Below are 19643 nucleotides of genomic sequence, written 5' to 3' on the forward strand. Positions count from 1 at the left end.
TTAACAGAGAATTGATGGTAACTTTCCTGTTTTAATCAACATCAGATTAACTGACAGACTTCAGAATATAGCTAGGCTAATATAAAGGAAACCAACCTTTGCTCCTGTTAGTCTTCTGTAAGGAAGTTTCTGTTCTGGACTGGAGATAACAACTTAGTAGAGTGCTTGCCTGTCATGTCCAATGCCCTAGGTTAAATCTCTAGCACCACCACAAGAGAAGTTTCTATTCCCTGCTAATCTACACTTGGCAAATATAAGAAAGAAAAGTTGATGATAGGAATCAGTTTTTATGTGCTTAACTTTTTATGATTATGGGCCTGAAGTTAGAATGAATCAGATTTCAGTAACATAGTCTTGTAATTCTTCAGCTTTAAAAAATTTCCACTGGCTATATATCCAGATGGCCTTAAACTTGTACTCTTTCTTCTTCTGCTTTAGTCCCTCTGGTACTAGGATGACAGGCTATGCCACTGTGTATGGACCTTGTAGAAATTTTGATAGATACAGTTCTCTGTGGGCTCCCTTCAAGGCCAAAAACCAATTCTCTTTCACAATTTAACTTTTCTTGTACTAACAATAAGACTGTAAGTTCAAAATTGAAAAACCACTCCCATGTTGGTCACTCTGATATGTTAGCTCCTTTGGCTTTTTCTTTCTTGTTCGTGTTTCCTGTTTTTTCTCTTGTTAGTATTACATGCAGTTTATAGTGTATAGTTTTTAAATGTATCAAATTTTATCTACATTGATACAAAGTCATAAGTAGTTTCATTGTGTGAATGTTTCATTACTTATAGTCACTAATCCATGGTTGGACATTTAAGTAATTTGTAATTTTGAGTGCTTGTGTTATAATGTCAGTGGCATGTTGGAAGAGTGTATGCATAGCTTAGATAATGATATTAGTGAGTAGAAGACTGTGACTTTGGGGAGTAGCACTAAGATTAGATGTCGACATTGTGTGCATCAACTTGCAGTTTCAGCTGCTGAAGAGTTTTAGTGATTGAATTAACACATCAGCTGCTTAGGTATTCTTTACCATATTTCCCAGTAATCTGTGGATTCCGAGTGACTGTGTTAGTCCTGTGTCTGTTCACTCTATTTGGACCACTTGGGATTGAATTAAAAGTCATTTCAAACAATTATTCTACAAGGATAATTAAACTTACTCTGATTTTTTTAAAACAGTATCACACACTAGCAGTTTTTTTGTTTTTTGCTTGCTTCAGCTTGGTGGTAGAATTTAAGTGAATTTTACAAATCCGTTTCTGTAGTTGAAGATGTAATTCTTTCTATTTATCTGTGTTGATTTACTTCAGGAATTAGTTCCGTCATGTGCTCAGAACTGGAAGTCCTCCTCCCCTCCCCCTGCCCTGCCATGCCTGTTTGTCTGTGGTGCTGCAGATGGAGTACAAGTGCTCTGTTGTGTAGTGCAACCCAGCCCCAGAAGATGTTTTTGTCATTAAATTTAACTTATAATCTAAATTGGAATAACAACCCATAAATGTACACTAAATATAGATAACCTTTTAATAAGAAAAAGCAGAAGCTAGTTACTGCTGATGGCCCTTCCATGGAAAATAGTCACGGAGACGTAATGCCCGCTTCACGTCTGTGCTCTGTCTTCCCCAGTTGTTGGGATAGCATGTCTTTATAGGAGTTACAGAGAATCTCTATATGTGATCAAGGCCTCAAACTTTTTCTTTGATATTGGGTGAGAGCTCCACCTTGTGATCTTCGAGCATATATATTTTTTTTTTAAATTAATAACCTACAGTAGTCCAGAAATGATTGGCTTTTTAATCTCTTATACTCTTATTTAAGTATTACATGTTCTTAATTCTAATGGAATTAAGCATATTTAAAGACATTTTTGGTGGAGAGGCAATGTAGTGGAGACTGAGCAGAACACTGTGCGCTTGCTAGGCAAATGCTCTGCTGTATTCCCAGACCTCTTTCTTAGTTTTTATTTTAAGACAGGGTCTCACTAAGTTGTCAAGTCTGGGGTGCCCTTGGACTTGGGATCCTCTTGCCTTGTGCATCTGAGTACTGGGATTACAGACCTATGCCACCAGACTTCGATGAAGACATTATTTAGTAAATTTTGTAATCTGTCTTTGGGAAAAGCAAGTTGTATTTACATGCAGGTGTAGACATTTAAAATAAAAAAGAAACGTTCTCAACTTTTTGCTTTTTGAAACTTTGATTTCTGAAAACATTCCCACTGGCAACTCTACCCACTGTGTTCTCTTCTAAATCCCAAAGCAACTTTGTCATGTTTATTAAGTTAGCTAATAAGTTAACCAGATGATTAAAAATAGCAAAAACTCCTGGGCATGATGACTCACAACTTTAGTCTCAGCCCTTGGGAAGTAGGAGCAGGTGCATCTATGAGTTCTTGCAGGATAGCCATATATGTATATCAAAACATTTCCAAAATATATGGAATTTGGCATTTTTAGGTTTAAAAGGTATATGCTTTCTTATAGAAATCAGTGTTTTCCTATTTCTTGTATAGGTAGTTCCATAGGAAAGATCATTGTTCTGTTCAGCTCTATCATTGAACAATCTGGCCCCACGGTGTTTGTTGTGAAGTGCTCAGAGATGTAGTGACAGCATAGATGGCCACTTACTATATATTTTTGAAATCATACTACCCTAATGTCCTGAAGTGTTGGTTGAGAATTTGTCTGTGCCTTTACAATTCCTTTAAGATATAATATACTTTTTCTTTTTAAACATTATCTAGGATATTAGAAGACAAAGATATATTCTATATGTGATGACAAACATTGGAAATACAGACTATTAGACAGTTATGTAGGTACAGTAATAAAAGCTTGGTTAACTCTTAATGGTCTTGGAGGGGAACAGTAGTTTAGGGCATAAGGGAGACCACACTAATAGTAGGTATAATTTAAGATTTTACAATATGAGGACCTTTCAGATAGAAGATAAACTCAATGATTTTTGCACTGTGAATTTGTTATATTGCTGTCCACAGAATGTTTTTTCTTTTCTTTTCTGGGACAGAATTTCAGGTAGGCAAGTTAATCTTGAACTCTATTTAGCCAAAGATGACCTTGAACTTCTGATCTTGCCTCCACTCCCAAGTTCTGTGGTTACAGGCATACAGCACCATTCATGTTACATAAATACTAGTAAAGATTTTTTTTTTAATTTTACCCTGACAATAGTGTAAGCTAGGAAATAGTGTTTTGAACACATATTTAGCAATTGATGTTTGTTATGAAGTTGATAAATTGATGGGGAAATTGTTTGCTCTTTTTCTTATGTCTTATTTTCTTTTCTCTTCTTACCCTTTTCTTTCTGTCTATGGACATAGAACTCATTGTGTAGCCTAGACTATCCTGGAACTACAATATCTCTTGCCTTTGCCTTTGGATTATAGGTGTGTAGCATCACACCTAGCTTTTTTCCCCTTGAGTCTATTTTACTGGAAAAGGTCATTGGAATTTCACCAGTGTGATATATTTGAGCATTTATAAGATATATTTAGCTCTACCTACTTTAAAATTATTTTTATTATTACATGTATTTACAAGTATGTGTGTGTAGGACTATGTGGGGGTTGGTATGGGTATGCATGTCTTGGCGTATATGTGGAGGTAGTTGGACAGTTTGAGGTGGTCAGTTTTATCTTTCCACCACGTGTGTCCCAGGGATTGAATTCAGATCATCAGGTTTGGTGGGAGGTGCTTTTACCTACTGAATCATCTCACAGGCCCTCATCTACTTTAGGTGACCACCAAGTACTTAGGTTCTCTCCGTAAAGACAAAATCAAAACCAAATCATAAGACTGAAAGCTATAAAAGATCAAGTGTGGTGTATATCTATAATCTTAGTACTTGGTAAATGAGTCAAGAGGATCAGGAGTTCATGGTCATCCTCAGCTACTTGGGGAGTTTGAAACTAGTATAGGATATATGAGGTACTGTCTCAAAACCAACCAACCAACCAACCAACCAACCAACCAACCAATCAAGCTGTAAATAAAGTATGGTTAGGCTAGATAGCTCAGCAGGTAAAAGCACTTGATGTTCAAACCTGACAACCTGGGTTTGATCTCTAGAACCTACATAAATATGGGAGGAGTCAGCACCACAGAGAAGTCCTCTGACCTCAACATGTGACACATACTCATATATGCACAATAATAATAAGTAATAAAGATTTTACATTTTTAGGGTAAGACATTCAGACATTAGCTTTAGCCTGCTGCCCCATCACCCTACCCTTTTGTTATGTACCAGTCATTTTATAGCAGATTATTCTTTCATTTAGGAGATGGACCTGTGGCCTTCAAACCTAGAAAGTAATTCCTTTTTCATGCACTTAGTGTTATACAAGTGTCATCCTTTTTGTTTGAGATACGTTCTTGGTATGTACACTAGGCTGGCCTCAAACTCATGACTGCTGGGGGTATAGGTGAATACCACCATAGCTAGCTACAAGTAACATTCTCTCTTTTTTCCCTCTTTTTGTTTTTTGAGACAGGGTTTCTCTGTGTAGCCCTAGCTGTCTTGGAATTCACTCTGTAGCCCAGGCTGGCCTTGAACTCACAGAGATCCGCCTGGCTCTGCCTCCCGAGTGCTGGGATTAAAGGCGTGCGCCACTGCTGCCTGGCATAAATTTGTATGTGCATGAGCAGATTAATGGAGAGAGAGAGAGCGAGCGAGAGCGGGAGAGCGCGAGTGCATGAACAAGCCTGAGGCTAGAGAGTCATGAAATATTTTAAAGAAAACTATGTATGGCACAAACCTCTCTATTATGTTATTACTGTAGATCTGGTAAGAGTTCTTAACATCCAGCCAAATGGAAGAGAACAAAATACAAAAAATACTTACTTACTAAAACACATTAAGAGACACTGGGGACTTTAGCTGTTGACTATGGATATTTCTTGATGTTTGTGGTGTATTTATAATGAATATTTTCTCCTCTTTAAAGGAAACATCTTTCTTAGAGGAAGCACACTGTCATTTTACTCATATAAATATATGAATATATTTCTGACATTGGGGTGTTCCAGAAGATGATAAAGAAATGATAGCAGCTCCAGAAATACCAACTGATTTTAATCTACTACAGTAAGTACATTATATTGTAATAACATTTAAATATGTTTTTCCCCACAAAATTGATATGGTAATTTTGATTAAATTGCTTCTCCTGAGATCTTATAGTTATCTTGTATGGTTTGAAAAATTTTTTAAATCATTACTCATTAAATTTTTTTAGTACTTCTGTAATATTTTGAATCTATTTTTAAAATTTACATATGGTGCAATATACTATTATTTTACAAATATTTATTTTATTTTCAGTTATGTGTATGTGCATTTGTCTGTATGTGGGTATGTGCATGTACATGCAGTTGCCTGTCAAAGCCAGAAGAGAGCTGGAGTTACTAGGGAGTGAACACTGCAAGAGCACTATATGCTTTTAACTACTGAGCAGTCTCTCCAGCCTCTACTATAATTTTTTGATGTGCAGTTCTGATCCATTGTTGGTATTGCAGTATGCCTTAGTTACTGTCCTGTGCTGTGGAGAGATACCATAACTATTATGAAAGAGACACCATGACTCTTAGGAAAGAAGCATTTAATTGGGGGCTTGCAGTTTAGATGATAAGTCCATGATCATCATGGTGGGAAGCAGACTGGCATGGTGCTATAGCAGTAGCTGAGAACTTTACATTCTGATCTGCAGGCAGCAGGCAGCGAGAGGAGATACCGCTCCTGGTGTGGGCTTTTGAAACCTCAAAGCCCATCCCTCAATGATACGCCTCCTTCAATTAAGCTGCATTTCCTAAACCTTCTAAAATAATGTCAGTAACTGGGCAACAAGCATATGAGCCTATGGGGGCCATTCTCATTCAGACCACCACATAGTACTAGTTGTTTTGAGAGAGAATATCAAGATTATCAAAATGTCTTTTGTTAGTAAGGAATAATACCATATATTCAGATTTAGGTTGCCATATCAAGTTTTGTTTTTAAATCAAATGAGGGTAAGACATCTCAATCATTTGTTACAGAAACAAGTTATATGCATATTGGTCTAAAAAAGATGTTTGAATAGTTGACCATTCAGCCACCCACCTTTCCATTTCCCTATCTTGTCTTTAATGTTACCTACATTCTTGAGACTGAAGAGATGCCTAGTGGGTAAGAGGACTTGTTGCTTGCAGAGCCTCCAGGTTCAGTTCCCAGCACTCATATGGTCACTTACAACTATCTAACTCTGGTTCCAGGGACACCTTCTTTGAGCACCAGGCATGCACACGGTGCACAAGCATATATACATGCACATAAAAGCTCTAATGTGTATAAAATAGACATATAAAAATCACTACCTATACTGTTAGCCTGCTTTTATTGTAATTATCCTTTGCTTTATTTACTTTTTTGGTGGGGAATGATAGCTCTTTCAGTATTTCCTTTTTGCTAGGAGTAAAGTGTATGCCACCATGCCTGGATAGCAAGTTCAGGGCAAGCCTGAGCTATATAATGAGATCTAGGTCTCTCTGGGCTATACAGTGAGACCCTGTCTCCTGTTTCTGTAGGAGTCATATATGTACATACATGTAGATGTGGGTGTGTGAGTGGTTTTTTGATAAAGGGTCTCACTGTGTAGCCCTGGCTGACCTATAACTCAATGGAGAGAGATTTGTTCACCTCTGCAAGTGTTGGGTTTAAAGGTGTACACCACCATGCCTGTGGATAGTAGCTGATTTTATATAACGCAACGGTTCCATGAGGTGTGTGAATTAAAAGTGAGCCTTTAAATTGCCCATAGATCTGCTTGGCTGTGTTTTACATAAACACAATTTCCTTTTAGATCCTGTTAGATTCTTTATGAGAGTTGATTTAGTAGAACTGTTTGGATACAAATTTTGACTATAGTAGGTAGATACCATTATACATGGGAGCCAGTTTCTACCTTTGTTAGTATGTAGCTTTTCATATTTTTAATAATTTTTGTTTGGTGGAGATTATGAGCCTATTGGGGTTTTGCTAATCGTATGACTTTTCCTTGAGGTTCTGGGATTAAACACAGGACCTTATGCATACTATTGTCTACTATTGAGTTATATCTGTAGTCTCCAAAATTACGTTTTTGTTTTGAGACACAGTTTCATGTAGGGTAGGCTAGCATCAAATTTACTATGTAGCCTAGGATGACCTTGAACTCCTGAAACTCCTATCTTCTCAAGTTCTTTGGTTGCAGTCATATACTACCATGCTCATTTTTATGCATTTCTAGGCATTAAACCTAGGGCATACTGGACAAGTATCCTGCTAACTGAGTCACATCTTCAGCCCAAACTGTGATATTTTAATCACAGTGTATATTGGCTATACTTTAAGGTTTCTATGGAAAAATAGCATCTTTAGTGAGACATATTCCAAGTCTTGAATTCTTTTTTGTTAAAGGAGTTACTAAGCCAGGTTTAGTGCTTCGTACCTGTGATCCCAACACTCATGAAGTGGAGGCAAGAAGATAGAGAGTTTGAGATAATACTGGGCTACATAATGAGGGCTTGCTTACAAAAATAAAGCAATCCCCCAATAGCAAATTCTTGTTAAAGATGTATAGGATAGTGTAAGGAATTAAGACAGGTATTCCTGCTTTTATGAGCTCTTAAAGTTAGAAAGCAAAACATGCAATTTCTTATGTACATCAAAATTAAAATCATTAAAAATTTTTTATTATGGATTAGAATATTCATGTAGAATACTTTAAATAATATGGATCTGCAATAGGATAATGGATAATGAGGATTGATGGGAGTAGAATAAACAGCATTTGCTTGGAGATGTGTGATGTTAGGGCTAGTGAAGGACAGAAGATTCAGCTCTCTGATATAAGTGGTTGAGTCCTGTTTCCAACCATTGACAACTTATCTCACTAGTTTTTTGTCAACATATTAATTAATATGTCATTTCACCTATGGTAGTTTAGTGTTCATTTGGTCTTAAAACATAAGAACAATAGAGTTAAGACAGACTTAAGGAGAATTTATTTTTTCTGTTTGGGGGTTACTTTCAGTTCCCATTTTGATGACTCAATTTGCCTTCAGAGTGTTTTTTACTTCTATGACTTATTCTTGTGGTTTAGATAGTTTGGAGGAATAAGAATGTTATTGGGTCTTTGATTCTTCTGTGACCATTGGAATATTGGGAAGACTAATGTTCACAGATTTTTAGCAGTTACTGAGCCAAGAGTTGTTGTTGCCCAAGTATCTGGGGAGAAAAGAATATAATTTATGTATGAAGATATTTTAAAAGTTTTAAATTTCTTTGCCGTACTATATGTTTTTATAGAAGAATATCAGTGAGAACCATCTTTTAAATTTCATGGTTAAGATTATAGTAGTTATTGAGTTTTTGGTGATCAACTCTCAGAACTGGTATTTATTACAGGCCATTTCCTTTCAATATGATATTACAGAATATTCCCACTATCTTCAGTACAATGTTTAAATTACTTTGTAGGTAAGTGCTATAAATAGTAATTTTTCTCTAGATTTATGAAGTATTTCTATCTCAACAGTGTCTGTACAGCTGGTAAATATTACAGGAATAAAAATGGAAATAAAAGAAATATAGATAGGAAGGGTTACTTTCATAAAGATAGTCTTTCCCTTTGGTACCATTATTTTAAGCAGAACTGACTATATATTTACACAGTTTCAGTGGTCATACCATTATCTTTCATCGGGGCTTTATTATAAAACCTAGAGTTATGTAAATACCAATGTATATCTTGCTTTAACTATTTAAATTGGGCAGGGTTAGTTTATACATGATCACATACACACATGTTAATTAAATTTTAATTTAATTTAAACCAGTTTCATTTGTGTGTGTGTGTGTGTGTGTGTGTGTGTGTGTGTGTGTGTGTGTGTGAGAAAATCCAGGTTATACAAAGTATCCCCATCCCTAATAAAAACAAGGGCTAGGTTTTTAGGACTGTAGTTTTATCTGTTGGAGGTTGAAGAGAATTGGAAGATTTTTATTCTTCCCGTATATATTGTATGTTGTGTTATAGATGAGAAGACTGAGATGTTATTTTTACAAGATCACTGTTAGAATTGATTCTCCTTATTAATTCACTGCCTGTTTCCTTCATCAAGGATTTTGAGTATTTAGCATAGTTCTCTATTATATTTCAATTGATTTTGTGTGTGTGTATATATATGTATATATATATGTTCAGAAATACATGTTTGTACTGATATATACTTATATATATATTTTATGTACTTATGTATATTTTTTTGAGTAAAGTAGAAGTCAGAGGATCTGTAGATATTGCTAAGATTATTTAATGATTTAATATTGAATGGCAAAATAGCTTTTTTTGTTGTTTTTTTTATTTTGTTTTGGTTTGTTTTTTGCTTTTTGAGACAGGGCTTCTCTGTGTAACCCTGGCTGTCCTTAAACTTACTTTGTAGACCAGAGTGGCCTCAAACTCAGAGATCTGTCTGCCTCTTCCTCCGGAGTGCTGGGATTAAAGGCGTGCACCACCACCTCTTCACCACAGGACTCTTTTCCACATCAATAACTTTGTTTTATTTGTGAACTACTGATTTGTAATAATTCAATCATGCTTTTTTATTTTAGATAATGTTAAAAAATTGGAAACATCATCTACTTTTCTAAGAAAGGTTTAAAATATTTGCTTATCTTTTTGTCATAGGGAGTCAGAAACACATTTTTCTTCTGACACAGATTTTGAGGACATTGAAGGAAAAAATCAGAAGCAAGGCAAAGGCAAAGTATGTATCATTTATGTGACTTTTTTTTAAGGTATGTGTATGCGTGTGTGTGTGTGTGTGTGTGTGTGTGTGTGTGTGTGTGTGTGTGTGTGTGTGTGTATGCATGCATGCATGTGTGCTCTTCTCTGAAAGAATTTCATCCTTCAAATGCAGCTTGTTTTGGGGTCTCCATTGTATGACAAACCTTCTGAGTATACATGGTTCTTTATGTTTTCAGACCAAATATTTTTTAAGTATGTATATAGTATACATGAAATTAATGATGCATTTTTGTTTCATTTTATAAAGTACAATATGCTAAGCAAAATGTGGTATCTCAACTCGTTTGATTTTCCCGTAAATCAATTATAATGTTGTGTTGCTTCAAATATAAACAAAAAAATACATAAACTTACTTCTTCTGATACACCCTACAGATTTAACATATAGCATGTATATATAACATGTAACATATAGCCACGTTATGTCTGTTCTATTAGTGAAAATCATTTTATCCTTTGTAAATAATGTCAAAGATGAAAACTAACAAAGTTAAATTTTTGGTAGAATAGAAAATTTAGAGTATGACTAAGTAGCCAGATAGCTGTGGGTAACTTGGTAAGTTGTTAAGTTATTTTGGTTGGTTTTTTATTTTTCTGTTTTGTTTTTGTTTTTATTACTGAGTTTCACTATGTAGCTTAGGCATGCGTTGAGCTGTCTATGTAGCCTAGACTGGAGAATGAATTTGTAATCTTTCTGACCTACCTTCTTTGCAAGTGATGAGATTATACGTGTGTACTATCATGTTTGAGTTCAAAATGAATTTTAGATTGTGATTTTCTAATGACTTATTTCGAAAAACTCTAGTCTGTATAGAACTATGCAATGAACTTTCCCCATAATCCTGTGATCCAGAGGTTATTTATAATTTAGACATTTAAAAGAACTTAAATGTGTGTGTGCACACCTTATCTATGGTTTTGACTTCTGTGAAAGAACACTGTGACCAAAAGCAGTTTGGTAGGAGAAGCTTTCTGTTTCAGCTTAAGAGTTCACACATTATACTCCATCATTGGGGAAAGTCAGGGCAGGAATTCAGATATGACAGGAACCTGGATGTAGGGGCTTGTGCATAGGCCATGGAGGAGTCCTGCTGACTGACTTGCTGGGGCTGCTTCCTTACAGCACCCACGCCTGCCAGCCCAGTGGTGGCACTGCCCACAGTGAGCTGGGCAATCTGACACCAATCATCAATCAAGAAAATGTACCACAGGCTTATTCATAGGCCAGTCTGCTTGTGGCATTTTCTCAGTTGTGCTCCCTTCTCTCAAATGACTCTTAAGCTTTTGTCAAGCTGACATAAAACTAGCCAGCACAGTGTGTGTGCGTGTGTATACTTGCATATGGAATTTTGTTTAAATGGAACCATACTATGCAAACTATAGCTCAGTGTTATAGCTCAGTATACCCCAAACTCAATGAGAATTTTCAACAACTTTATCAGTGAATATAACTGTAACTGTAATATTTAGTGACTTTATAACATCACATTTTATACATGGAACAAAAATTATTTAACAAGATCTTGGAATATTTTTTACAGTGTACATAATTAATTTGTTACTAATTTTGTGTGCTTAGTTCCTTAAAAAATAGAGATTTAAGAGAGAATCACAGGGATATGAATCGAAATGGTAACTTGTAAGTGTTGAAAACAAACATCTGTAATTCGAGTGAGCAGTATATGATTATTCATTATTAAATAGCTTTCGTTAGTCTACTTTTGCCTTTGATTACAATTGCAGGTTGAGGTAAGGAGCCTTCTTCATGGCATCTGAATAGAGTACTCTAAAGACTTTTCTGGGTTTTTTTTTTTGTCTTGTTTTTTTTTTTTTTTTTTTTTGGTGGTGCTAGGGATTGAGTCAAGAGCTCTCATACACATTAAACATGCTTTCTGTTGTGATATACCCCAAACCCCTCTATAAAGTTTTTCTCTTTGTGATATAGCTTATTTCACTTTTCAGAGCCAGTGCTGTAGGTGAAGTGTTAGTGGCCAGATCAAGGATTTATTATAATAAGAGCAACTACATTTTAACACTATTCTGTGTATGTTTTAGGTGCTGTGGTAACAATTAGTATATATGTATACATGAATATATTATATATAATTATAACCTAATTTAATACCAAATTAAATTATAAAACTTGAGCCTGGAGAGGTGGCTCAGTGGTTACAATTGTGTGTACTTCTTTTCTGGAGGACCCCGATTTGATTCCCAGAATCAATATCATGTGACTCATAGCTGCCTGTAAATCTGGCTCCAGGGGAATCTGGTGCCTCTGGCTTCTGCAGGCACCCCCATCCATGTTCACTTACCCACTCACAGATAGGCACATAATTTAAAAAGTCTGAATTATAAAACTTGAATATTTTATAGATTGAAACTGAAGTCTAGAGACAGTCAATGGTTAAATGATCTGAATCCATTTCTTTACTGATAGCTTTTTTTTTTTTTGGTGTTGGTTTGTTTTCAAGACAGGGTTTCTCTGTATAGTTTTGGTGCCTGTCCTGGATCTCTCTCTGTAGACCAGGCTGGCCTTGAACTCAGAGATCCACTTCCCAAGTGCTAGGATTAAAGGCATGAACCACCACCGCCCGGCCAAAGGTCTTTTTTAAAAGAAATGTTTTCTTTATAAAACTATACCCATCATATTTATTAGTATTTTTCTTCTTCCTCCTCTTCTTTCCCTGACCCATCTCTCTTGGAGACAGTCTTAGTGTCATATACCCCGTGGTAGCCTTGAACTTCCTTTGTAGCCAGGGCTGGCCTCTGATCTGCCTTTTCAAGTGTTGAAATTACAGGTGTATGTGACTATATCAAGCTGTACTTTTCCTGTATTTCTGTTATTTTACCATGTGTTTTCCTCAAGCACAGCCGATGCATTGAAGCATTTTAATTATACTATTTTTTTCATACTGACCAATCAAATTTACACACATGATAACACAGTTTGAAGTATATGGCTTTGTGTTAATATTAACTTTTTAAAAACATATTACAGTATACTCATTGTAGTTGTTTTTAGCCTTATCTCTGAAATTCTTTTACTTAGTGTAAAAGCCTTTCATTTTAGAATTAGGAATTAATGATTCAGGCTCACAAAGACTGATTCTTTTAACAAAATTAACTAACGGCAACATTTCAAAATTATGGAAATTATTTATTGAAATAATCATTAAGCATAGTGTGGTTTTTGCTAGGTGTGGTAACATATGCCTCTAATCTCAGCTACTCAGGAGGCTAAAGCAGGTGGATTGCAAGTTCATTACAGGATGGGCTGCTTATTGACTTCCAAGACCAGCCTAAAAAATGACTCAGGAAAATCCCGCTTCAAATTAATAATCAAAAGGGCTAGAAATGTACTCCAGTGATAAGTGCTTGCCTTGCATGGATGAGTCTCTGAATGTATCCCCATTACCACAAAACAGCAACACCAAAAAGAAAACAACAGACCAAAACTAGAAAGGACCCTCTGTAAGGTAATATGCAAAGATACAGAGTGTCTGGAAATAAATCTGTAAGCATCACTCTAGATCAGAAAATTGCAGAATATGACTTGCTTTTAGACTTTCCATGATATAAAAATGTTGCTTATTTTTAATGTCTTATAAAAATAAAGAATATATGATATGTGGCTATGTTTTCTTGGTTAGGTCTGTCAACTTGATACTTCTTAAAATGACTTGAGAAAAGAGTGGTAATTATGAATTAGATAAGTTGACCTGTGGGCAAGTTTGGGGAAATTTTCTTGATTGTTAAATGATATAGGGAAACCCAGCCCATTGTGGATGCTACTATTTCCTAAGTTAGAGAAGAGAAAGCCAGCTGAGAGCAAGAATGTGTTGATTTTCTTTGCTCTTAACTGTGGGAGGTTTCTGTCCTGATGTCTCTGAAATAATGGACTTTAACCTAGAGATGTAAGCCAAATAAAACCTTCCTCCTTTAAGTATTTTATCACAGCAATAGAAACAAAAAGTAGCACAGTAGTCCACAAAGCCAAAGATATTTACTGTTACTTAATAGAAAATTTGCAGACCCTTGCTCTCTAGATCACAGGAATGTATATCTCTCTCTAAATGGCACTTTGAAATCATCAAATGCAAGGGTCTGAAAATATTTACTTTAAAGATTTTATTTTGGCACTGGCACTTTAAAAATGAATTAGAGAGACTGGAAAGATGGCTCAGCAGTAAAGAGCACTTGCCTCCTACTATCACAAAGAACCAAGGTTTGGTGATTTACAGCTGTCTGGAACTTCAGAAGCAGGGGTTCTGACACTCTTTGGGTCTCCTTGGGTACCAGGCACATATGTGGTGCATAGACATACATGTAGGCAAAACACTCATACACATAAAAAAATGAGTTAGGGTAAAATTGTTGATTACTTTTATCCCCTGCACAAGATCAGGTCATAGTAAATCCCAGCATGGATGGAGAAGGGGGCTGTGATGTTCTGCCCTTAGCTGAGGAGCCATTGGCAATTGATGGCTACTGGGAAAGCGAGAGTCAGGTTTCTACAGGGATTTGGCCTCTGAGAGACTCTCCATGTTCCAGTATATTTTCCTAGAGCCATACACATACTGGCAGCACTAAGTCGACTCCATGGGTTAAGAAAAAGAGAGAACAGATGTAATTAGGAGGGGGAAGTGGTTGGAGGAATAGAGGAAGCATTAAAGGGTGGGGGGTTGGAGTGAACTGACAAAACATATATGTATGAAATTTTCAGTTAGTAAAAAGAAAATGTACTAGGAATGGCTCTTTTTCTTTAACAAGGTGTAAAAGTTACGGGACTATTTTTCATAAGTTATACAATGAGCCTTAACATTTTTGTTCATGTACATATTTATTTACTTATTTATGTGTGGAGGTTAGAGGACGACTCAGGAGTTGTTCATTCCTGCCATTTGAATCCTGGGGGTCAAAATCAGGTCATCAGGCTTGGCAGCGAGTGTTTTACTCTATGAACCATTTCTGTGGCTCTATATGGGGAACCTTTTTACTGATTCAGGAAACTCCTACTCCCAATACTGACAGCTTCCTTATAAGTGAGCTTCATTTTCCTGTAGTGATCATTAATGGAATTCTCATGGTGCTTGAGAGTTGACCCAGGACAAGAATTTCATAGTTTTATTTACACTCTTCACGAACACTTGTTTGAGACTGCAGTGATGGGACTGTAGAGATGACTCAGTGGGTTAGGAGCGCTGGCTGCTCTTGGAGAGGACCCAGGTTTGATTCCTGGCACCTACATGGTGACTCACGACTGAGGAGATCAATACCTTCTTCTGGCATTTGTGGGCATACATACATATGTATTAGAAAAATACTTGTACATAAAATAAAGTAAAAATTGAAAGAAGCATATTGCAATGAGTTATAAAGCTGGCAGCAAGAATTAAGTTAGGTTGTTGAACTAAATTACCTTACAAGAGGTTATTCTAGCTATCCACTCTATTCTGTACCCTAACACAGCATGATAGACTAAGATAAAAAAACTTGAAGAGGTTTATTTTATTTTTGTGGTGTTTTTTTCCAAACTTTGTTGATATTTTGAATGCTTTTAATGCTGTGATAGGACATTGTTTTTCAAAATTAAATCAAATTCAGTAGATTTAATTCTAGTAGATTTAAATCTAAGTAACATTTACTGAATTTCTTCTAAAGCAGAAGTGATAACAATAGCAATTAGTTTTGACTTTATTGTGTGTTGAGTATATTTGTAATAAATACTTTGTTTTCATCATCACAGCAACTCTGTGCGGTAGGCATAGTTTCTTCTTCCACCTTACAAATTGAAAAATGTTCCTCTTTTCCTTTTATTTCTTTCTTATTCTTCTCCTCCCCTCACTCCTTCTTTCCTTTCTTTTCTCCTCGTCCACAACAAGGCCTCATATAGCCCAGGTTGATCTTGAATTTGTTTGTTATATAGCTGGTCTTGAATTCCTGATTCTCCTGCTTCAGCCTCTTTGAATGCTGGATTCTATAACCTATGCCACTATGCTCAGATGGGAAAGAAAAATTTCTGGAGTAATGTGTGGATAAGTAACTGTCCAAAATCACTCAGCTAATAGGAGTAGAAATTTTGACTTACAGTTTGTCATCAAAGGCTTTGATCTTCTGTAATATAATATGAGCTTCTGGGCTGGAGAGTTGGCTCAGTAGTTAAGAGCACTTGCTGCTCTTACAAAAGACCCTGATTCAATTCCTAGCACCCACATGGTGGCTCATAACTAACTCCAGTCTCAGAGGATCTGAAGCCCTCTTCCGACCTTCATAGGCGCCAGGACCAAACATGGTACATATGCAAACATGCAGAAAAAACACTCAAAGGCATAAAATAAGTAAATAAATAAATTTAAGAAATAATATGAGCTTCATGGAAAACAAAACAAAAGCTATAACTGTTACGTAACTGTCTTGTATTTGGATGGCATTCTTCTATATATGTTCAAGTTAAAACATAATCAGCAGCTTTCTTGGTATTTTTGCTTTGAACTCTCAAGGATACTAAGAGAGATACAAGTTAATCAACTTCTGTTTTTTTTTTTGTGTGTGTGCAGACTTGTAAAAAAGGCAAAAAAGGTCCAGCAGAAAAGGGTAAAAGTGGAAATGGAGGAGGAAAACCTCCTTCTGGCCCAAACCGAATGAATGGTCATCATCAACAGAATGGAGTGGAAAACATGATGTTGTTTGAAGTTGTTAAAATGGGCAAGAGTGCTATGCAGGTAACATTTATGAGATTCTTTGAAGTATTTGTGCATTTTAAACTCTAGTAACATATAAAATACTGCCCTGATTTTGGTTTTCTTTAAAATAGGCCTTCTGTGTATGTATGTTTGCCTGTGTCATGTATGTGTGCATGTATTCTATGGCGGGTGTGTGGCGTTCAGAGAGTAGCTCGGTGAACTCATTCTTCTCCTTTCATCTTTATGGGGGTTTGGGAGGGCAGACCTAACATGACCAGACTTGCTTGGCAAATGCTTCTACCCACTGAGACATCTTGCTGGTCCTCTTTTAAATTTTACTTATTATTATTGTGTCTAAGTATGGCATGCTTCGGTGTGTGTATACCATGATCTACATGTGGAAGTCAGAGGAGAGCTTTAAGCAAGCAGTTGGTTCTCTACTGTGGGTTTCAGAGATTAAACTCAGGTTAGTAGGTTTCCATGGCAAGCACTTGTACTCACTGAACTATTTCACTGGCCCTTCCTTGATTTTTCTAATTGTATTTTAATAAATACAAAACTATGAATGTATTTATAATACCTTTTATTGGGGGGGGGTTGCTGGGACTCAAACTCAGAGCCATTTATATTCTAGGCAAGTATTCTAACCACTGTACTACATCTCTAGGCCTCTATGTCTTTGTGTGTGTGCGTGTGTGTGCGTGCGTGTGCGTGCGTGTGTGTGCGCGTGCGTGTGTGTGCGTGCGTGCGTGCGTGCGTGCGTGCGTGCGTGCGTGTGTGTGTGTGTGTGTGTGTGTGTGTTTGTTTGTGTTTTCTTGGTGCTTGAATGAGCCCTCTGCCACTCAACTGCAACCTCAGGGTAAAGCTGTATCTTGATCCATTTTTTAAGTTTTAAGGACATAGGCAAAAAATTAATTGGTTAAAAAAAAATGATGGGGCTGGAGAGATGGCTCAGTGGTTAAGAGCACCGACTGCTCTTCCAGAGGTCCTGAGTTCAATTCCCAGTAATCACATGGTTACTCACAACCACTTGTAATGAGATCTGGTGCCCTCTTCTGGCCTTCAGGGACACATGCAGGCAGAATACTGTATACATTTGGCTATGAAGGTTCATGTTCCCCAGGATTTATATAGCTGCCATTAACAAATGAAGTCTTGGTGGCTGGAGAGATGCTTAGTGTTTAAGGGCACTTATTACTCTTGCAGAGTGTCTTAGTCAATGTTCTATTGCTATGAAGAGACACCATGACCACAGCAACTCTTATAAAGGAAAACATTTAATTGGGGCTGGCTTACCGTTTCAGAGGTTTAGTTCATTATCCTCATGTCAGGAAGCATGGAGGCACACAGGCAGTCATGCTAGCTAAGAGTTCTACATCTGGATCTGAAGGCACCAGAAAGAGACAGACAGTGGGCCTAGCTTGAATATTTGAAACCCCCCAAGTCCACCCCCAGTGACACACTTTCTCCAACAAGGCTACACAACTGTTAATAGTGCCATTCCTTTGTGACCAAGCATTAAATCTATGAGCCTGTGGCGGCCATTCTAATTCAAACGACCACATAGAGGACCTGGGTTCAATTACTAGCACTCACATGTTGATTTACAAATACTTGTAGCTTCAGTGGCAAGGGATCTGAAGACCTTTTCTGACCTCTGCTGTCACTCTATGCATATCATTCATATACATACACAGGCAACACACATAAAATAAAAATTAAAACAGTTGAGTTTGATTGGTGACTTAGTTACCAATCTGTGTGACAGTTACTGCTGTGACAACCATCACCAAGGCTACTCAAAAAATAAATAATTTAATTCAGGGTACATGGTTTTAGAAGGTAGTAGTGTCTATCACCACCATGACATGGAGGATGGCAGCAGGCAGGTAGGCATGGCACTGGAGCAGTAGCTGAGAACTTATTTCTGATCCACTAGCACAAGGCATGTGGGAGGGGGTGGGGAGCAAGCGAGCCAACTTGAAATGGCATGAAGTTTTGAAACCTCAAAGCTTACCTCCAGCGCAAACCTCTTCTGACAAGGCTACACCTCCTATTCCTTCCTAAATAGTTCCACCAACTAAGAACCAAGCACTCAAATATAGGAGCCTATCAGGCCAACTTTTATTAGAACCACGATAGATGGAATTCTTAATTGAGTGACCTAATGTTATTAGCCATTTAGTTAACTGATTCTTAATAAATATGCAAGGAATATATACTATCTTTTTGCTGTTGTTTTGAGATGGAGTCTGTTAGAATGGTCTTGAAGTTTAGTAGACTCAAGCAATCCTCCTATCTGAGCCTCCTCAATAGCTGGGAATATAGACATATGCCATCATACCCTACCTGGAATATATGTATTTCATACAAGTATTAATTTAATGTTATAGGGAATTAACTTCATATAATTAATGCTAATCAGTATTAGGTGCACAAGGATAGTTTTTTGAGAAGTAGTTATTTAGGCTTTATGTTATTAATCAACCTAAATGCAAAATTTGCTTATATAATTATGTAAGTATTTGACTTTGTAATTAAGATGTAAACTATCAGTTGGGAGTAGTAAAGAAGATTTTCACATGCAAAAGGAAAATGCTTAGCCATTGTGCCTTTAGATCAACTCATAGCATTTTAATTCATAGTCCACAGGTTCATTTTTCTGTAGTTATGTTTAGTGCTTAGAAGTTTTGTTGTTTAATGTTTTAAATTATAATTTGAGTACACTTCTTTTGCTGTGTTGGGATGAGTTGTCTGTCATTCATGGCATATATATACTGTTTTATTTTGTTACTCTATTAGTTTAAAAATTACCCACTTCTGTTAAGATCTCCTTTTGCATTAGTTTTATCAAATGAGATAGGTTTTTCTCAGCTGTATTGTATTCCACTTCATTTCTTTCTTTTTTGTTATTTTTTATAATGTTTTGTTTTAATTAGTTAAACACCTTAACACACACACACACACACACACACACACACGTTTTCTTTTTGGTCAGTACTGAAAATCAATCCTTAGACTTTGTGTGTGCTAAGCAAATGGCCTTACCACTGACTAAGCTACAAGTCCAGTCTTTTTGTCTGGTATCCTTTATTTTTGTCAATTTCGGT

The 19643-nt window shown here is 36.5% G+C and overlaps 1 protein-coding gene across 5 annotated transcripts in view; it reads left to right on the forward strand.

The window, feature by feature from the left end:
• Stag2 (stromal antigen 2) overlaps window positions 1–19643 on the forward strand; it is a 140549-nt gene that overhangs the window by 52153 nt on the left and 68753 nt on the right. For all 5 annotated transcript variants that reach the window (XM_052738632.1, XM_052738624.1, XM_052738663.1 and 2 more), the window contains 3 exons: window positions 4970–5109; window positions 9728–9806; window positions 16408–16572. In XM_052738632.1, the coding sequence (XP_052594592.1) occupies window positions 5066–5109; window positions 9728–9806; window positions 16408–16572 (288 nt within the window). In that variant the 5' untranslated portion in view covers window positions 4970–5065. The remainder of the gene's footprint in view (window positions 1–4969; window positions 5110–9727; window positions 9807–16407; window positions 16573–19643) is intronic.

This window comes from Peromyscus californicus, unplaced genomic scaffold, assembly GCF_007827085.1.
Source record: "Peromyscus californicus insignis strain IS unplaced genomic scaffold, ASM782708v3 Scaffold_10__1_contigs__length_136768540, whole genome shotgun sequence".
Taxonomy (NCBI): Eukaryota; Metazoa; Chordata; class Mammalia; order Rodentia; family Cricetidae; genus Peromyscus; species Peromyscus californicus.